At 41.8% G+C, this 19,651-nt stretch overlaps 1 protein-coding gene across 1 annotated transcript in view; it reads right to left on the bottom strand.

Moving 5' to 3' along the window:
• Positions 1-19,651, bottom strand: part of LOC122408030 (uncharacterized) — a 151,702-nt gene that overhangs the window by 62,179 nt on the left and 69,872 nt on the right. The window contains exon 3 of the mRNA XM_043414561.1: positions 6,779-7,021. Coding sequence (XP_043270496.1) covers positions 6,779-7,021 — 243 coding nt within the window. The remainder of the gene's footprint in view (positions 1-6,778; positions 7,022-19,651) is intronic.

Raw genomic sequence — 19,651 nt, 5'->3', positions numbered from 1 at the left:
AGAAAAAATTTTGAATTTTTGAGGCATTCGGATCAAAAACTGTTAAAAAAATTACTTCAAATACGTCACCGAGTGTTCATTTTTTCCGATAATTTGTCCAACTTTAAGAGAATTTATTAAAACTACAAAAACTTTGAATCTCCAATAACAAAGCTTTGCTTCGATCAAGAACGATCGAATCGTCGAATTCCAATTGTGGAAAGTATTGCCGATTTTTTCTCCCTTAAGAGTCCGAGTCGTTGAAAAAATCATTCGGTAATTACACGGTCAAAGTTGAGTCAAGTTTAAGAACAGATGCCCAGTCCTGCATGCGCATAAAATATATGATATCACAACGACTGTGCGAAGGTACAGGGACTCCGAGTGCGAACTTGAACATATTTATATGCTCATACGCATTATAAGCACGGTAAGAAACGTACTTGATCCACCGGGTGTCCTTAAAACCGTAGTCAAAAGCCCGTGAGCATCTGTATCAAGAAATTGTGAAGAGAAATCGTTCCGGGCATTTTTTTCTCCGAAGTATCGTTCAGGAGATATCGACGCACGAGTGACGATCTTCCCGGCGAGAGCGGTGCGTAGGCGAGAAACGGTACAAGAGGCGGAGCGAGCGCTGAGCCCTGGAGCCCGAGCCTATCCGCTGGGGTTGCCGGCGCTCCCCCCACTCCGGGCTCTCCGCCACAGCCACCCGATTGGTCGTCAATCATCGATCAATATCTCCCGAACGACGCAGCGAAGAAAAAATAGCCCAAGGACATTTCTCTTCGGAATTTCACGGTCTGTTCTCTCGAAAAATTAGCAGGCGAACTTTTGAGACACCTCCAGGACTCCGCTTTGATTAAACAGGGCAGGTACGATGCGTCCGCAAGCCGCGATACGTGCTCGCACTAATCACTCGATGGAACACGCGTGGGCCAATACTTGCGCTTAATGCTCACCTCAGCATGTACCAAGGCGTACGCTAACTTTACGCGAAAGTACGCGTCTCTCACGTATGCTCGTACGGACATACATGCACAATCCTGGCGCAAGGGAGGCCAGTTATTTTCCAATGAGCGAGCGAGAGGTCGAACGAAAAGGAAAGACGAAAAGTGAGAGTGGGAGTGCACAGTACCGATACTACTATACGACGTAACTGACTTGTTGCCTGGTGCATATTACCGGGCTGTTAGAGGGCGGAGTCGGCTGATGAGTTAGCAACGTATTGACTTTATAATAATCACGTTAGCCGGACTCCAGCGGGATGGAAAGAGAGGAAAAGTGAGATACTCGATAGTAAGCGCGAGTCAGACAATCCGCATGTAACGGGTGACGACGATGAATCTTTGCTGTTTTTCTGTCATTCATACCGGAGCGTTTTCCACGCTCTTTCATTTGTGGAAATCGATCTTTTGTTGGTAAATTTGAAGAAATAACTTTTCCAATCGCGTAAATTGGCAGTTAACATTTCTATTGAATCTGGGACGCGATTAAGGTAGAACGGTACCTCTTTTGCGGGGCAGGCGGTGAAAGGGGTACTCCTGTGCTTCGACATGGAAAACCTCTCGCCTTGCCACGTGAATTTAGTTTCTGATTTTGAATTTACATGAAAAAATGATAATTGTGTAATTTTAAACGTAAAAATAACTATTTCAACCACAATGTTCCTAATTTTGGCGAAAAAAGCTTCTTGCTTTATATTTCAAAATATCAAACACTTGCTGTGACAGCAGCAACGCAGGGTTATGCTTTCAGTTTTTGACGCTTCTCCATAAGATCCAATTTAAAAAAGTAATTCAATTTTCTCAGAAACGGCATGGTCGAACCCGCTAAAATTTTGCGAGCAAATAGTTTACGCACTTTCGAACGTATCCACCAATTTGCACCAAAATCCCTCTTTTTTTAAATATCGTACCGTTCCACCTCAATAGAACAAAAATTTGGTAAATTCTGCAGCCAGCTGCACGCTCAGCTCTGTTCATTCTTCGTACAATGATGAGCGGAAATGACTCAGAAATCGCTCAGACGAGACAAAGTTCAGGTGAAGAGATCGGGAAAGCTTTTCTCGGGTTACTTGAGCCGTTGCGACGACTCGCTTCGTTAAAGTTTTTTTATCGTTATTCGAAAATTGAGTGGAAAAGAGTTGAAGCAATTTTCGAGATCACCCGGTATATTTGAGGAAGAAAACGAAGCTCCGCCGATTGGTATAGAATCCTGACCTTCCATCTCACCTCAATTTGCCTACACACCGGCATCCGCGGGAGCATCCACGAGTAACCAACAGCACACATCAGAAGGTAGAGCGAAAGAGCAACACACGGGCCGTTTAATGACCGTGTGCAGGAGTCAGCTTATCTGAAATGATGATCTCAAAAATACTGTACTTCGCGAATCCTCGATCCCTTCGGTACGGCCATTTTGCTCACACAGTAACGAGACTTGATCGATTAAATAAGAAAATTTTATTTATTATGAATTATAACTGCATGCGAATTAAATGAGATTCCTCGATTATTCGACTGTCTTAATATTCGAATATTCATTTGAAAATAAACTTTCAGAGGAAATTTTTCAAAATGTTGAAAAAACCGTTTTGAAGGCCTCGACGGCGGAGATCGACTTTCGTATTTAAAAAGTAACATCTTAATTAAGGAAAACGACACAGACGAGAGTTTCATGCTTCATTTTATGATTCAGAATAATTTTGAAAAAATTCCAGCCATTCTTTCGATAAGATTTACAATAATTATGTAAATTTATCAAGAATACTGCAGCTGTTGAGAAACGATAAAATTTTTCGAGAAATATGTACCAACAGCGTAACGACATCGAGATTAAACTTTGCCAGAAGCAATTACTCATAGAACTGCAAGCAGAGGAAGCAGGAGTTAAAAGGAAGGGGTAGAGAAGAGAGAATTCGCAGTTTATATGCTCTTCTGGCAAAACCACAATTTTAGTTGACGTAAATCAGAATTCAATTTAGGCCAGGGGCGAAAGATTCTTTCAAAAGATATCGAAAAGACAAAGAACATTAAAGGTCTTTGCCATAAAATTGTAACTTATGAATCTATAAACTTAAACATGAGCTTCGCAAAAGCTCGTATTCTTTCCAAATATTTAATTTCATATTCCCAATTTTGATTTGTTTCATTACTCACTGATTACAGAAAAAAAAACACGAACAAAATTACACTTTGACGTTTTTTCTGAAAATGCAAAATATTGGTCCCCCTCAAGAAAAGTATTTCCAAAAATCAAGCGATTTGTAAATGAGCCCTCTTGATCGATAATTCAATTAAAATATTCCGGCTGTTTTTCCTTTTTATTCAGAGAGCGATTAATCATAGTTAGTAAAAGAATGAATCCGCTCCAGTTGACTAGGACGTATTTATTTTAGTGCGCCACCTGGCACGACGTGACTGCGACTAACACCCATTGAAAAGTTGGCGATTTTTGCCCTCGTGCGTTGTCCTGATCGATTTAGCGCCAAATGTCGCCGTGTTTTACACCGGGCAATAATAGTTGAAATCTATGTAGCCAATAATTCAAGTCACCCCTTTACGTGTCAAGGGAGGGTTTCTCCTCCACCCTCTCCTGTCACCAAATCCACCGTGTACCCTCTATTCGATGATGAAATCGGAATCGAACGATATTTTTATGTTCTTGGCACATAATGCACATATTTTTCTCAATAACGAAAAAATCCCAATAAACTCGACCATTCGAATCCACTACAGAAGAGCATTAACAGATTCTCGAAGGATCGAAAAATGCCCTTGCGATTCCCTGAATCTCCATGATCGGACACCCTCGTTTTTCTCCTCGTGCGATCCCACTTTTTCCATTTATTCGAAATTTCGTGGAGCCCTCGAGCGACGAGGACACTCGAATAAAGTTATCAATTTTTTTGTCATCGATTTGGGCTCGTCTCGAACGTGGATTCTCAACCAACATTTTAGAGAAAGCTCAGAAGCAATTAAGTCGATTCCGGAAAAAAATATTGCACTACATTTTGTTCAGTGAGCCAATGAAAATTCTTCTCGAATTGTGGCAAAAAATTGTCTTGGCAACGAAGCGAAGATCCACGCTTGTAGTTGGCTCCCCTAGAACCGAACTCGTCCGTCGTTTGAAAAAGTAGACATATTCTTTCTCGAGTGGCTTAAATTGGATCTTCGAAAGGGTCAATTGACCCAGAACTGGACAAGTTAAATGTGCTTCAGTCGATGGGGTCCATCGAAAGTAAACGTCTCGTGTAAAAAACTACGCAGGCTACGAAGGGGTGCGTGGACTTGGATAAATGGCGAGAATTCGTTTGACAGAAGGTGAATTTCGATCAGGAGGAGACAAAGTGGATCTTTGGCGAATGATTTGAAGAGTATGGAATTCTGACTCTGGCAATTCCTCCGATTCGCGATCCTCCAATCATCAGTCATTTCTGTCAACACTTCAGAATGAAATTCGCCTCTACTTACAGTTTAATTCTTATTTCCCAGAGTAAAGATGAAAGCGTAAATAAACATTGGGAGCTTTCAAAATGGTAAAGAAGTTAAGTGAAAGTTGCCTGTGTGATGGTCCCGGTAGCATGATACATATGAATGGTGTGTTCTATGGGAAACTAAAGTTGTACGATCTTAAAGCATATCAGGAGAGTCTATGCGTCGAATAAGAGGAGAGAGGATCTAGGGAATGGTTTTAAATTCCATGGGTCAAAGCAATGTTTGACATGGAAATGTTGAACGATGCATTAAACATTCCTCGGAGAGTGGCCACGTTCATGAAAGCTCGAGCTTGCTTTTCCTGCGTCTTCTTATTCATCCCTTTTTTCTCTCCATCCTCCTCCTTTCATCCCTGCAACGATCTCATTTTCTTGGCGGATGAAAAAGCTACGAGTCGTCACCCTGTGACTGACAACGACCATCGGACCCGTGGAACTCTCGCTTTGCTACCAAATCTCCCACGCACTCAACGTTCCCTTTTCCCTTCCTCCGCATCCACTTTACTACGCCCTGGCCGAGTCCATCGTCCATTTCCCAGCCCATTGTCCGGACAATATTTGTTTAAGCAAACGAAAGGAAACCCTGGCGTACACATCGCTACCCCTTGGAACCCACAACCTTCTGATGGACCTTTCTCTTTTCCAGATTCTATGCTAACCAAATTTCTAAGATCGATTCACCAAAGCAACGGATACTTGAGCTTTGTTGTCAATTTATTAATATTTGCACACATTTCGAGTTGGAAAATGGGCTTTGGGCTTCGGGGGGAATCTTACGAAGTGAATTCGATCACCGTTGGCTCATCGCGAAGCTATATAAACTTTCAATTTTCAATTAATTAAAAACAGCACTTTTGCAATCGAATTTTATTCGTTAGTGATTAAAGTAGTTCGGTTATTCGATAAAGTACGGTGAAGGTTCACTTTTTTTGCAATAAATTATAGTTTAAGGTTCTGCGATAAGCACAATGCCGGAGTCTCTTGCGGGCCAAAATTTTGAATTGTTTCATTTACGATTTTGAATTATGGAATACTCTATACTTAACTTTATGGAAGAACTCACAATAGTATTAATTGTGAAAAAATTGTACGGTGCTCAAGCTTCGGAAAAATTTGTATCGTGCAAAAAATTTATCACAGATTCCGTTTTTTTTTTTAATATTACCTTACGGGGCTTTAAAGAAAGAAAACATGAAAAAACTTTAGTTTTTGACATGTCGAAAGTGGTTGTCAGTTGGACTGCTGGTAACAGCTGATTGAACTTTGGAGAAATTCGGGAATCGAGGGAATTTCAACAAATTTATTTTTGAGCCTGACTCACGTGCTTTCGTATTCGTCTAGTAGCTTCGATTTTTTTTTTAATGAATTGACCTTTTTCTTGGTGTGTATTTAAAATTATGTGTATTTAAAGTGGCGGACTCAATCATTAACTAGTCAAGTTGAAGTATAAATTTTATTTTTCATCCTTTTTTTAAAGCATTCCATTACATTCTCATGATAAAGATATTCTCAATGTAAGTGTTTATTAATTTTATCAATAACTTAGACTTGCAATTAATCAACATGAAGTAGCTGCAAATTTGACTAGTCGTAGAACGGCCGAACTACTTTAAGCAATTTTTCCAAAACTTCCTCCTTGTCATACACTTCCGAAGTCTAATTATTTCGATAAGAGATTCGAGTGGTTAAAACCATGATGGAAAGTGCATTAGAATGGAAGTGGAGTAAAAAGAATACATCGAAGGGGGATTTCTATCAAAGGGAGTGGCATTCTTGACCCAGCATTGTTCGGCCAATGGAATCAGAGTTATTGCATTATTTAAAGAGCTCCACTTTAAAGCCCGTCTTAGGCGAGGGCATTTTTGTGAGGTTGGTGTATATAAGAGGACAAGAGTAGGTGCTCGTTTTGGAGGGGACCACGATCGTGGTTTCCGCACGCGGCCGGAAAATCCAGAGAATCTTGTAGGCAACTTTATACACTGGTACGAGGAATTCGTGAGGAACGATTTTAGGGGTGAGATGCGAATCGAGGGTGACCGAACGTCTCTTCGACACATTTTCGGACTCCGGGCTCAATTCCGGAACGAAATGGACGGCTTGAAAAACGGAGCGAAGAAAAGCAGGGAGCATTGTGGCTTTCCAAGCTTCACATTCATTTTTCTGATTCGTTAAAGTCACAAGATGATTGGAGTCTCGTTGAAAATCTCAACAAGAGACGAAGTCACGTAACGATAATCACTCGAATTCCGCACAGTCGACCTGCAAAGTAATCAGCTGGAAATCGGAGATTAAAAATAATAATACCTGGTGAAATATCTTGATTAGGTTGAAGGCTGGTGGCGCTTCTATGATCGAGGGTGGTTACGGGTGCTGCGATGGAAGGCGACAGGTGGGGATGTGCCGGAGCCCCGCCACCTGTCGCCGCCGTAGTTCCAGTGTCCGTCAGAGGTGTCGTCGCCGTTGCGCATGCCGCATTGTGGGGTGAGGTTCTCTTGAAAATTTGCTCCGTTTGCCACGCAGCCTCGCTCTCCGTTCGCCAAACTTTTCCTGCGCAGCAGAAAAAAGAAACATTCTCGTTAATGAACCGGGAAAAAAGTTCTTTGTTAAGAGACCGAAGAAACTGAATTTTTGTTTTGGTTCGGATAAAACAACGAGTCGGTCTGCACGAACCCACAGCGCTGTGGGTCTTTTTGACTCTTTCGTCTGCGTCTCCGAACGCTCGATTTGAATTTCGATTCGTTGAACCACGACGAAAAAAGGAAACGTTTGATGGAGCACAAATTCGATATGGAAAAGAGAATAAAATGTTTGAACGTCGAGGAGCATTTTATTCAGAATTTTTGCCTTAATTCTGAGTCGGCGAGCCGGCACCAGATGAGAAAAAAGCTTAGCGCAGTCTCGATGAGTTATATTCGGAGTATGAAACTCGGCGATGTAATAACACGCACGCCCATGCCTCGTATCGCTCGAGAAAGAACGAGACGAAAAGATAAAGTGAGAGATTGTGTGCGTGAGTTGGGTTGCAGAAATGGTCGCTCGCTCCCCTCGCCACAGCGGCCTTTATCCCGGGCGCATAATTAGCAAGCGCCAGGAACAGAAGGAACAACCCCAAAAATGTGTCCGCGTCTCTTCTCCCTCTCGCTTCCTCTCGCTGCCTTAATATCAAATCCACTCTATATCCAGATGCATTTTCCCTCGGCTATTTTCCTTTTTCCCTCGTTTCCCTTAATTTCCGGGAACAATGGACGTGGGTCGGTGTTGTTCCAGGCTCGACTATACATGCCAGTGTCTAATTACAAGAAGGGGGCCTCTCGCTGCACCCTGTGCTCGTCGCTCCCGAGAATGTGCTTTCCACCTCGTCGATTGCTTCGACAATATTATACCAAGTTAACTTTCGATGTTGTATCACTCTCGTTTCATTTGACAAAATCGATATTTCTTGTGGTCAGTGAGCCTTCAGTCCTCCTCGATAAAAAAAGTCCTTTTTTCACAATTTTTTCGCCTCGTTAAAATCGCTAGATTATCCTCCGATTGCAAGAATTTTCTGATATTCAATGATTCCGGATTAGAAAGTTATCTGCAATATTCATCAACGGCTATTGACTCCTCCGCGGCTATTTTCCATTAGAACAAATCATTTAAACAACGTATCCTTCGTAAATAATTCGATAAATCGGTGGACCGGCATAGTCATAAAAGCGTTAAAAAAATATAGAGGACGGAAGAGCCGGTATAATATTCCGGATTTGTGGAGAGCATCGGGCAAACGCGGCTGGCGCCCGAGTGCGTGAGATGTGAGTCAGACGAGGTATTATTTGCTTGATGAATGATTTATCTTGAGAGCTTCTGTTTCTCTCGCACAACGACGACGTCGCTGGACCAAACACAGAGGATCCCCCTTTTCGTGGCGCATCTCACCCCTCGGTTACTACGCGAGTCTTATTCCAAGCATGAGACGCGGCGCGGTGGCGCGGAGGACGAAGAGGAGCGAGCGAGTGAACGAACGAATTACCCCGGACTGGGGGAAAGAAATGGAGGAGGGAGAGGTCTCCAGCAAGGGTGGAAGTAGTATAAGTAAAGTCCGGTAACGCTGTGTGGTACGTTTCACAGGGCGAGAATAAAAGGAGAAGAAAAAACGAAGTTAGGCCACGAGCGAGCGAGCTGGAAGCTGGATGCGAAAAAGAGAGGAAACGGCTGAGAGCACGAGAGGGGAAAAAGAAAAGTGTAGCGGTCGCTGTTGGCGCTAACTAAGGGCGTCGGCTAATCAATATCATCGGGGAATGGCTGTTCTCTACCCGCGCCCCCGTCCCTCCCTCCCTCTTTTCTCTTTTTCTCTCATAACGAAGAAAAGCATAAACTCCGGCATGGACTTTCCCCAAATAATAAATGTCGCTCCTTCATATTCCATTGTTATGGAAATTCATTGAGGAAACTTTATCGAGGAAGCTCGTGCTCGAAGATTCACCATCGAGAATTATGAATATTCAGATTTTCGCAGGCCTCGAAGCTATTCCCTAATTTGCAAATTTTTCGCCCCACTTTAATTTCCATTGCCGAAAATATCCTGGCGTTCGTACACAAAGCTTCCTGCAATTAGACAACCAATGAAAATCCAAATATAAAAAAGGGACTTTGAATTCTAATTTTCAAAAATTCTACCTTAGAGGACTAGAGGTCTGATTGGAAAACAAAGAATATCGAACGCTTGTCATTAGACCTTAAAGGAGCATTCGAACACAAGCAACGTGTATACAAAAACGATCTCAACTATTGAAATATACAACAATAACAAAATGAGAAAATACAATAAATGTGAAGAAATAATAATCAAACGATGCATGTAAATTGTTCACGTGACATCGAATGTCCGCAGAAATAGCTTCCACACATATTTATGTAGCCGAATTTCAATGGAAGAGATCGATGCTATCGATTGGTGGAAGAAGCGACCAATCTCGAGGAGAGTTAACGTCGCTATTGTCGAGGTCGTACGAAGCAGTCATCGAGATGATAAGCATCGAATTTTGTAAATTTGTAGTACGCGAGTAGGAGATATTAGAAAGGTCGAGGTTGAGGTTTGATGGGAAGAAGAAGGGGGAAAGGAAAAAGGCCTTGCGGGCGTATCGACATTGGTCGTAGAGGAAAAATTGGAGCGCGTGGTCCAGAGCGATGCAGCACGGTTTACTGTACACACGAGGACTGTGAGCACACACAAGATCGGAGAGCGCCCCCGCGCTCTTGTCATGGGCCAACGGTTCCTTTAATCTCGTGGTGTTTGCATGCCCCAGCCAGGGTAGAGTTCCACACATCAACGATCAGGGAACCCTCCTCGTCGCTTTTCCTCGGTGTTCTCGTATGCTCGCGACGAGGATGGAGGGAATCAATGGAGACGTATGGAAGAACTCGTGCACGTCTGAATCCCGTTGTGTTCGCGAACGCCACAGAGAAAATTGAATTACCGTAGAGCCAGAAGAATTTCCAAACCAACTAATTCCTCCGACATTTCTTTATTTTCCTCCACTTTTTTGACATTCCCTTCGAGCGATTTCAACCGAAATAAAAAGTTGCAGCTTGCTCTTTCTAACTCGCTGGTACAACTCGAAATGATTCAGAGACAGTTAATTAACCAGACAATCACCGAAACTCATTTAGAGTTTTAATCGAGTTACTTTTATTTGTCCCGAATCAGGTCGAACGTTACATTAACTTCGTTACTTTGCTCTCATCGAAGCAGCGTACTGTTGAAACGAAAACCTGGGATCTCATGAAAAAAAAAGACAAACTTCTGATCATAGTTTTTCTACCTGATTTATTTACCGAGGCTCAGAGACAGTATGAGTGGAAATAACAATTGATTTTTTTAACAGAATTTTCGCTGCAGCACCGTTTCTTATCGCCACGGCATAATTTTGCAAATAATTTATACTTTTTTATTAACGTGCCCGGAGAATCGTATTTTATGGGTGTCTAAATTGGGTCGATTTTTGCTTCCTAATTAAAGATATAATCACTTTTAGTTTACGTCAGAGTTATTAATTCGAAATTGTACATAAATTTTTTCAATTTATTATTTGGAGAATGAAATTACAAGCCATTAATTAATCGGGGATTCATCACTGACTGAACCCCAAATTTTATTCGTCCCTGGCGAAAATACTATAGTAAAGCGCAAAGGCTAATGGGTCAAGAAAAAAGTATTAATAAAAAGACAGAAGGCTATGACAGGAATGACCCAAGCCAAGAAGAAACGTACGAGTGCTCATTACCAATTTCGTTCAATCTTCAACGTAATTTACCTTTATTATTACTAATAAGAGAATTCTCTCGATTTTTTTCCCAAACCTTCGTTATATACTTCATTGTTATGGTGTACTTTTTCATAAACTTCGTAAGAAGCGTTCATTCGTTATATGGAAAGATAAACGATTGTTTACGCATAGTCTCGTGTACTTTTCTTCATATTCAAACACGTTTATCTCAATAACCAATTAGACGAACACTTTCAAATTTGATACGCGTGTCACTCGACTACCAATTTAAACTGCGTGTAAATTTCAAGACTTTCTTAAGAAAATCATGGACTACCTTAAATTTGTCTTCTAGAAATAAAACACTAATTAAATTAGTCGACAGATGAAGGAGGAGTTACCGAATTTCTCAAACTCTCAGCCAGGCTCGTGCACCGATACGAAGACTGCGACATTCGGATTGTCCAGCAGCAGATTCTTTCTGCCATCAGTTTTTCACCCCCTTAGCATCTGGAGGACTTTTTTTCGTTCTGGATCTGAAGCGAGGGAAGCAGAAGAGCGAGTTCCATTCGCAGGTTTATCACTGTCCGGATAACAACGATTTACCTACAAGCTTTGGAAGGGATTGATAAAGAGTCCGTAGCGAGAAAGAGAGGAGGACAAAGAGCGAGGAACTCTGAAGGGACCGAACGACATCTTATAAAGATGCACAGACACGTGGACAAGTTCACATACACACATGGTAAAAAGCTTGGTCTGACAAGCACCTTGCATTCAGAAGTATTTCACTTTAACGGCACCCTCGGGGATTGGCTGACCCATGGACCCTTCACCGTTTCAGCATAATGGACCTCTACATTACTTATTCGAGTCCGCCTCGCACTTTCGGACACAGCTAATGCCGCAACTCCTTTTCTTCACGAGAAAAACCACGGTTTTCGCGTCTTCCGCGCGTGTACGTGTCGGGACGATGCCAAATGGCGATCCATCATCGGTGATTCAATCGACGAACAACGAAGATGATCAACGCTCCGTTCTTCGTCGCGATAAATAGTGCACGAGACAAATAAGAGATCGCGCTCTGTGACACATCCTGCAACCATGAATTCGAAGGCGCTTATTACGTCGAAACGAGTTCTAAGTGAACTCAGATGCAGACTGAGACAAGGGATGGAGATGAGACGACTTTTTTTATGCCCACATCCTCTTATGACGGTGAACGAAAAAACTTGGCGAACCGAAACGTCCTGTCGCACACAACGACCAGGATTTCATTGTTCCTCTGACGTCTGACGATCGTTCGAGTTCCAGGACAATTGAGAAGTGAGCTAGGTCACGTGGTAGCTGGAAAAATATGTCTTGAGAGCTTGAAAAAGTGATCGGTGTCAGAAATCTCGTTATTCGCTGATCCTGATTCCTCAAATTGGAGAAAATCATCGAAGAAAAAATGACCCGACTTCGAAAAAATAGTCGTTGACGCAAATCCCGTTGTTGGTTTTTCATTGATGTTAAAAGTGCGTTCAAGAATGGAGGGAGTTTCATTTTTTTTCCTCAAAGATGTTGGTCAGCTCGAATGCCATTGTTCCTTCTTCACTGTTCGACGATTCGGACGTTTTGCAGATTCTTAAGAGGAAATGGAAAATTGGAAATTCCCACTCGAGGAGCAAAGGCTCCGGGCCATGTCGATAGATAAGAGTTGTACATAAGGGATACTTGGCAGCAGACGAAAAGGAAGGAAGAGGAGAGCCCACGGTCCGGATAAAACGTTCGATATAAGATTAATAGCAGGGAGGCTCCTGAAATGCTTCACAGACGCCACGGACATCTTCAAGGGTGAACGCTATACCCATGGTGATTCCTCTTTGAAGGTGGACCCCAGGGTAGTGGCTAAATTCAATCCCGTTTAGGACCAACCCAGCGACCTGTGCTCCAAAAGAACGAGGAGGTGAGGAACGTCAGAGTCCTCTGGGCAAAAGACAAAGCAATTTTATCCAACACCTCGTCTGCTCTTCCTAGCGTTACTCCTCGCTAACTTGTTTCATTGGCCAAAAACGCTTCGTTCGACATCGAATCACGAGATCATTGACTCGTTGGAACTACGAATTAACGACAGTATGAAAAGCCTCTTAGAACTCCAAGGAACGTTGATTTGACAATGGGTGAACCGAAAAAAATAAAACTCTTCAACCGTCTCATTATTTTTCAAATTTCGAAATATCCTTTTCGAGGTTGTTGCGTTAAAAATAATCAGCACCGGAAGCGTGCCGGACGTTCGTTATCGTTAAATTTCAAGAAAAATACCCGAGTCTCGATTAATGCCGTTTTATCTTCTCAGCACCATTCGATACTAATCGTAATGATGGAGAAACCGAGGGAGGCGCGCCCGCGCGTATTAGTACGTCCTTCATTCAATACATATATCCGATCACTCATTAACCACACACGCGCACAACGCTTTCAAACGGGGCGTTCGTTTTACGACGAGAGTTAAATATCTGCTGAAGTGTTTCAAGTACCGTCACGACGAATTTTCCCCCCCACAAAATATATCACATCACCGAAAGGTCTTTGGGCGATTCATTTTTTTTCAAAAATCAGCTTTTCATTCGAACTCGTAATGGGGTCATTAGGACCCAAAATGAATTGGGACATTAACGTGACGACAGTACACTGGTGCAAATTTGCACCCATGAAAATTTCAAGTGTCTAGAACTTCAAAACTTTGGTCATTTTTCTATAGTAAAACTTGATTTTTCCATTTTTTTAATGATTGTAATCGATTACTAAGGAATTGTTATCCCTTAAAAGTCTCGTTGTAGGATTAATTTCATACATTCATGGATGAAAAAAAAAAACGTTTTGGAAAATCCAAGTGCTAATTTGCACCAGTGTAGTGAGTTTGTGACCTCAAAAGGAGTGTGCTGTCTACAGGTTAAAAATTATAAATCCTCAATTATTCGTCCTTCAAAAATCCTAATCCCAACTAATATTATAAATGCGAAAGTGTGTTTATTTGTTTGTTTGTTTGTCCTTCCTTCACGCCCTGACTAAGCAACAAATCCGCTTGATTTTTGGCATAGAATTAGTTGAAAGAACGGAGAGAAACATATGCTACTATTGGTGTTGGAAAAAAATTAAATTTCTAAAGGAGATTTATAAAAATATTCGTATTTCTATAGTCCTTAACAGTCCTTAAATAGTGCACTGTCTATATTCACGATCGATGTCTTACTCCTCTTGGAAAAGTTTTTCAAATCATAAAGCTAGTATTATAAATAACATAAAAATCTTATTGATGAAAGATTAAAAATAAACAATTTGATGAAAGCCACGATAAAATTCTGTCAAACCAGGAAATTTCTCGATAGGAACATGAACAATGGATCTTATTTTGTTCAATATTCCGACAAGCCTGCGCCCCGTTTAATCTTTCTCAAGCTTCAATATAACGAGGATTAATTTATGACGAGGGGCCAATGTCGTTTGACTACCGTTTTTCACCGATCCTGCTTTTGATTGATAGCTATTTATTCGGCTATTATATTTATTCATGAATATTCGGCATAGAATAAAATAGAGGGAATTTGTATGGGTTAGCGTCGTGCACAGACACGAGAGCGGATGTCGGTACTCATTTGAAATTTTTTGAGGCAGCGAACGGAGATAATAGAAGTGAGGATCAATGGCTCAATGAGCTTATCGATCGTTAGAGATCACTTGCTCAAATATACATAAAATTCAACGCGTTTAAAAGAGACATTGAGATATCGTATGATCCATCGATTGTTGTTAACAAGATCTATAAAATCTCGAATTTTCGTTCTACGAAAAAAAAATCGATGAGGGAGTACCAAAAAAATGTTCCTTCAGCTTTGGATCTTGAATTTTGATGTTTTCAATGTTGGCGGATATTGAAATTCGTGCTTTTTATTTCGTTCAATAAAATGCCATTTTTGCCCTGGGGTCGTGTTCGATGGACGACTTTATATGGTGATTCCTTAGGAAAATATTGAGATGGCAAACTCTGACGACGTATTTGATGATACAAAAAAAGAGGCTCTTCGGACGAAGGAAATTTTCGCAAAACTTGTTATCAAGAGAGGTGAGAATCTCTGCAAAGATGAATCGAACGAAAGAAGCTGGCATCCGCTATATTTCATTGGGCTGGAAAGGGGGGTTGAATGAATCATTAATTTTCATGGAAAATAATCGAATGGAGGTTGTTGCGGTGGATAATGGGTCGAAGGGGTTGGCAGTGGAGATAAAAAAAAGCGAGTTGCCGTTGAAACGAGCGTTGGCGTAACGAATGAAGTTCGCAATCCAGATTTACAGCCAATCGGGTGTAGCTGTTGCGAAGCGAATGCTCGAGAGCCGGGGTGCACGAAATATTTTTCCTGCTTTTGGGTGTGTGTACGGGAAGAAATATTTTCCAGGAGCAGTGATACTCGGGAGTATCACTGAGGGTGTTTGATGGTGTGACGGTAGCGTTGGTGGTGGTGGTCTAGTGCTCTCGTCGCCCCGGCCGATCGATCGAAACCTCTATTGACCCCGAATGACCTTCCAGAGCACTGTCCAAAGAAAACCTCCCTTGCGCCCTCGTATAATGCATCTCAATAAGATATTACAATTTAATTGCTTTTCTAGGGGATTATTCGGGAGTGCTGGATGAGATAAAAGAAAAAATCAAGGAAAAACGTTGTAAAAATGATGAGAAAAGTATGGAAATAAAAACATTGAAGTCTCGAGATGAAACTGGGGGTTGTGGGGAGGATATAAAGTCCGCCATTATGTTAATACTCAATGGGGGTGGCAGGCATGCGCGGATGAATGAAAAGTGAATAATAAAAAGGTACGTTTTTTACTCCTCTCCCTCTCGCTTCCTTCCTTTGCCTGTGCTTCCGACGATGGAGGTGGAAACGTCAGACTCGCGAGATACGCGAGAGAACGTAAGGGTTGAAGCGCAAGCGCTGAACCGCCCCTCATCGACCTGAGCGTGGGTTTGCCAGCATCCACCACCTCTCCTTGGGTGCTCTCGAGGGACGCTCGCGAGTTACCCCCCGTTGGATATCCAACAAACAGACACCTAACCAATCTGCATGTGAAGCCTCCAGCGTTCAACGCCATTTTGAAAAGTACTTTAAACCGCGAGGGTTGTACTTTTCATCCCCTCCACGAACCTCCTCTTATTTCATCCCCCAAGTTGAATCTCTCGTTTCTCATTGGCTCGTACGATACGTCATCAATTCGAATTTACATTCTACGTGCATGACGCACACCTACGATAACGTATCGCACGCTCTCGGGTTACGTGAACGATTTCTATCTCAAAATGGTGACTCGACGCGCTTCAATTTTTTTTTTCTTTCCCCATTTTATATCATCCTCCTCCGTATTTATTAATCAATTTAGGTTATCCGAAGTGGATGTTCTATAGTTAACGTGAATTATTCAATTGTCCATGTAACAACGCTTCGATTTTTTTTTCTTTTTTTTTTTCTTTTTTTTTTTTTGAGATTTCGACAACAGATGACTTCACGATTTGTCACAATCGGCCAATTATCATTCATCGTATTCACCGCTTCTACATGGAATCTTATCAAAAATAAGTTTAAAGATCGAAAGATTTCTTTAAATATTTCGCATCTATGCGTGCCATCTGCGGATGAGGAGATAAAAATATCTGTCTCTCGCAGCCGTAACTTTGTAACGTTTGAATGAAACGTGACGAAAACTGGTCGACTCAACAACTCTCGAATTGAATGGAGAAATTTGATCGAATAAAGCGTTTCGATTCGTGTCCCGTTCAATGTACTAATCGTTAGCATCGACGAGTCGTGATAAATGTGCTCTGCTCACCGCCTCCCAGCTCTCGTTCGTTAAGTCGCCTTTGAAGCACAGTCAGTAGAGTTTTCAAAGACTCATGCTCGGCCGGAATTGAAGATCAACATCCGTCAGCCGCAGACATTTCGTTTACGCTGTTTTAAGGTTAATTCAATAAAGATAAAAATGAAAAAATCAAAGTTTGCGAGAAGTGGAGATATTTTTGGATACTTTGAGTCGCCAAAAAATATTTTAAATGAAAGAGAAAGACGAAAAATTGAAAATCTTCAATGTTCAGCAGCGACGTCATTCGAATCATCCGAATTTTGACAATCAAAGGGAAGAGAGAAAGAGAGAGAGAAATCGAGGGAAATTTAGGGGGCGAAAAAATCGAAAGACACAACTATGCCAACGCTAAACCAAAAGCCATTGCCAAATGGGAGGGAGATTTTTTCATTCGAATTTAAAATTACAATGGGAGAGACGCACGTTCCCGGCCACGATCCCCATTCACATTTAGTCGCTGTGCCCGCACGTTCGATCTTGCGTCGGGGGCTTTTGCCGGTATCGAGAAGAGCCTCGATGAGCATCTGCGTTTGTCCCGCGCCGGCCGCGTGTGTACACGAGCGTGCCATGATTCTTTCTCTTTGTCCTTTTCCTATTAGGCTTTCCCTCTCATTCGCAGCCCCAAAGTTTATGGCTTTTGCCAGCATTCGGATGACACAGGCATGAACACACGCACGTAAATACATAATCAGACACACGCACCCGCACACACGAGCAGCCTCGGACTCGCAAACACCCTCCGGAGCATAAATATTCCCAAACTCACGATTATTCTCGTCAATAGAAACAGCTTCGAAAATCTACGAAACACGTAATTCACAAAATTCAACGAATTACCGGAAACTTTTCAACTTTTTACATCAGTCAAATGCATTTTCTCACTTTTCATAAGTAGGTCTAAAAATAAATATAATTATTTATAAAAATGTATTAAAGTTGATAAAAAAGCGTTACGTTCGACTATTTTGTCGCGTCATTTCGTCGTCTCAAGTAAATTTCAATGAACTCAAACCAAATTCAATTCTCCGAGGGCGAGCCTCGAAATTTATGGAATCTTTGCACACACAGAAATACTTTCACACACGTTAATCTCCGCAAACATAAGCTCTCACTCACACGAGCATCTCCAGCCACGCAAATACCTTTTACACGAAAATCTCTGTCGATACGAGAGCCCCGAACAATTCTAACACGGGCTCTCACTCACACGAACACCTTGAAGCACACAACACCTGAACTCACTCACACGAGCCTCGCCAAGGACCATTTGATGTAACAAGCTACGGCGCGCGCCGATTATGCGTTTGGTATTCGATAGCAGAGGAAGAAAAAGAGCGAGCTCCAAGTGCGTTTACCGAGCACGAACTTAGCACACGTTCCATAGAAAACCTGGGCGGCGTGCCCGAAAATCCGTACTGCCAAAAGTGAGACAAAGAGAGAGAGAGAGAGCAGAGAGAGAGAGGAAGAAGAGCGGAAGGGAGGTCTGACCCTCGGAGCAGGAACCTTTTCACTTTTGGACCCTTTTGCCTCATTCTCTTCCCGTCTTTGTCGTGCTAACTCGTTTTTTTAGCCCGTGCCACTCTTTACTTGATTCTTTGGCCCGCACTCACCCTTCCTCAAACATTTTAAACTTTTGCCCGCTATAAACGCCACATTTTACACAGGGGCTGTTAGATATCGAGGACCGTAGCAGCGCGTGTTTACTGTTACTATGTAATATAAGTGTTTTCCATGGCCTCGGGGTTTGCGCTTTTCTTATACTTTTCAGGGCTCTCGTAACAACGCAGATTTTTATTGTTGGCGTTATTCACCGTCGAAGCAAATTTCTAACCGTTTTTCCGCTCCGAACGTTGAAACAATTGCGCGCATTTACCGCGGTCATTATCTTCGGTGATTTAATGGTTTACGAGTTCGAAAAAACTCTCCGCACGGAGACTCGATTTAACGCGGGCACAACTTTCCATTTCACGAATTCGAAAATCCCTCGATATTTTCTCACCACGCTCGATTTTAACGGTTGAATATAAACTCACTATATACGAGAACGTAAATTTCTAAGGAACTGCCTTCATTTTCGACGTGAAACGCGCTTGGAAAAAAATAGTTGCAACTCACTTCCTACCGGATTTCAAAAAAGCGTAAACTGTAAATTTATAATTACTTTTTCAAATGTTAACGCCCGCGAGGCTCTGTGAAACGAGGATTAATTAGAATAAAAGAGGGAGAGAAAATGAAGAGTGCAGCAGAAAATTCGATGCGGTACGATTGTTTTCAGCGATTTTTGCATCATAACGAGCAATCAGTTATGTTGATTATTTTACGATGATATTAATTTACTAATGATATTTACATTCGTGAGTGCCTCTCGCGAATATTATCTCTTTCTCTCTCGCTTTTTTTCTCTCTTTTTTTTCCTTTTTTTTTTTTTTTTTTTTTTTTTAATCGCACGCTACACTAATTAAAATAAAAAGTTGGCACAATACTCGATGCGCTACTATTTTTTTTCCTCTACTCCCAATTAACGAGCAATCAGTCATGGTGATTATTTTACGATGATATTAATTTACTTCTCTTTACTTATTTGCTAAACTCGGTGCGCAGACGTCAGGGAATTCTTGGTGTGTGTATACTTATTATGGGATGGCGTTAATACGGGACTACAGTTCGTGCCAGAGGCGTGTACATCACGCACGATACGTGCAAGATCGGCTGTCGGGATTAAAGTGCACGCGGAGGCTTCGTCATACATACATACATTTATTTATGTATATGCATAAGGCAGATGGATAGACGCATGCAGATAGACGGGCATCTTCGTGTCTCGTCTCATACAGGGTGCTCCACTTCAATTATCAAATCTTTCCTCATATATTTCTAAAAAGTAATCGAAGTTTTAGACGAAATGAAAACTGAGAACAAGACTTCAGCGTGTGGATGGCAAAGAGGCAAATTCGACTGTGCTTTTTTTTCCATAAGAATGAAAATTATGCAAATAATATTTTTGTTGCGAATTTATCTTGGAATTGGGAGGTTTCGATGGAGT

Source organism: Venturia canescens, chromosome 3 (genome assembly GCF_019457755.1).
Source record: "Venturia canescens isolate UGA chromosome 3, ASM1945775v1, whole genome shotgun sequence".
Classification (NCBI taxonomy): domain Eukaryota; kingdom Metazoa; phylum Arthropoda; class Insecta; order Hymenoptera; family Ichneumonidae; genus Venturia; species Venturia canescens.
This window is presented reverse-complemented; position numbering and strand designations above follow the sequence as displayed.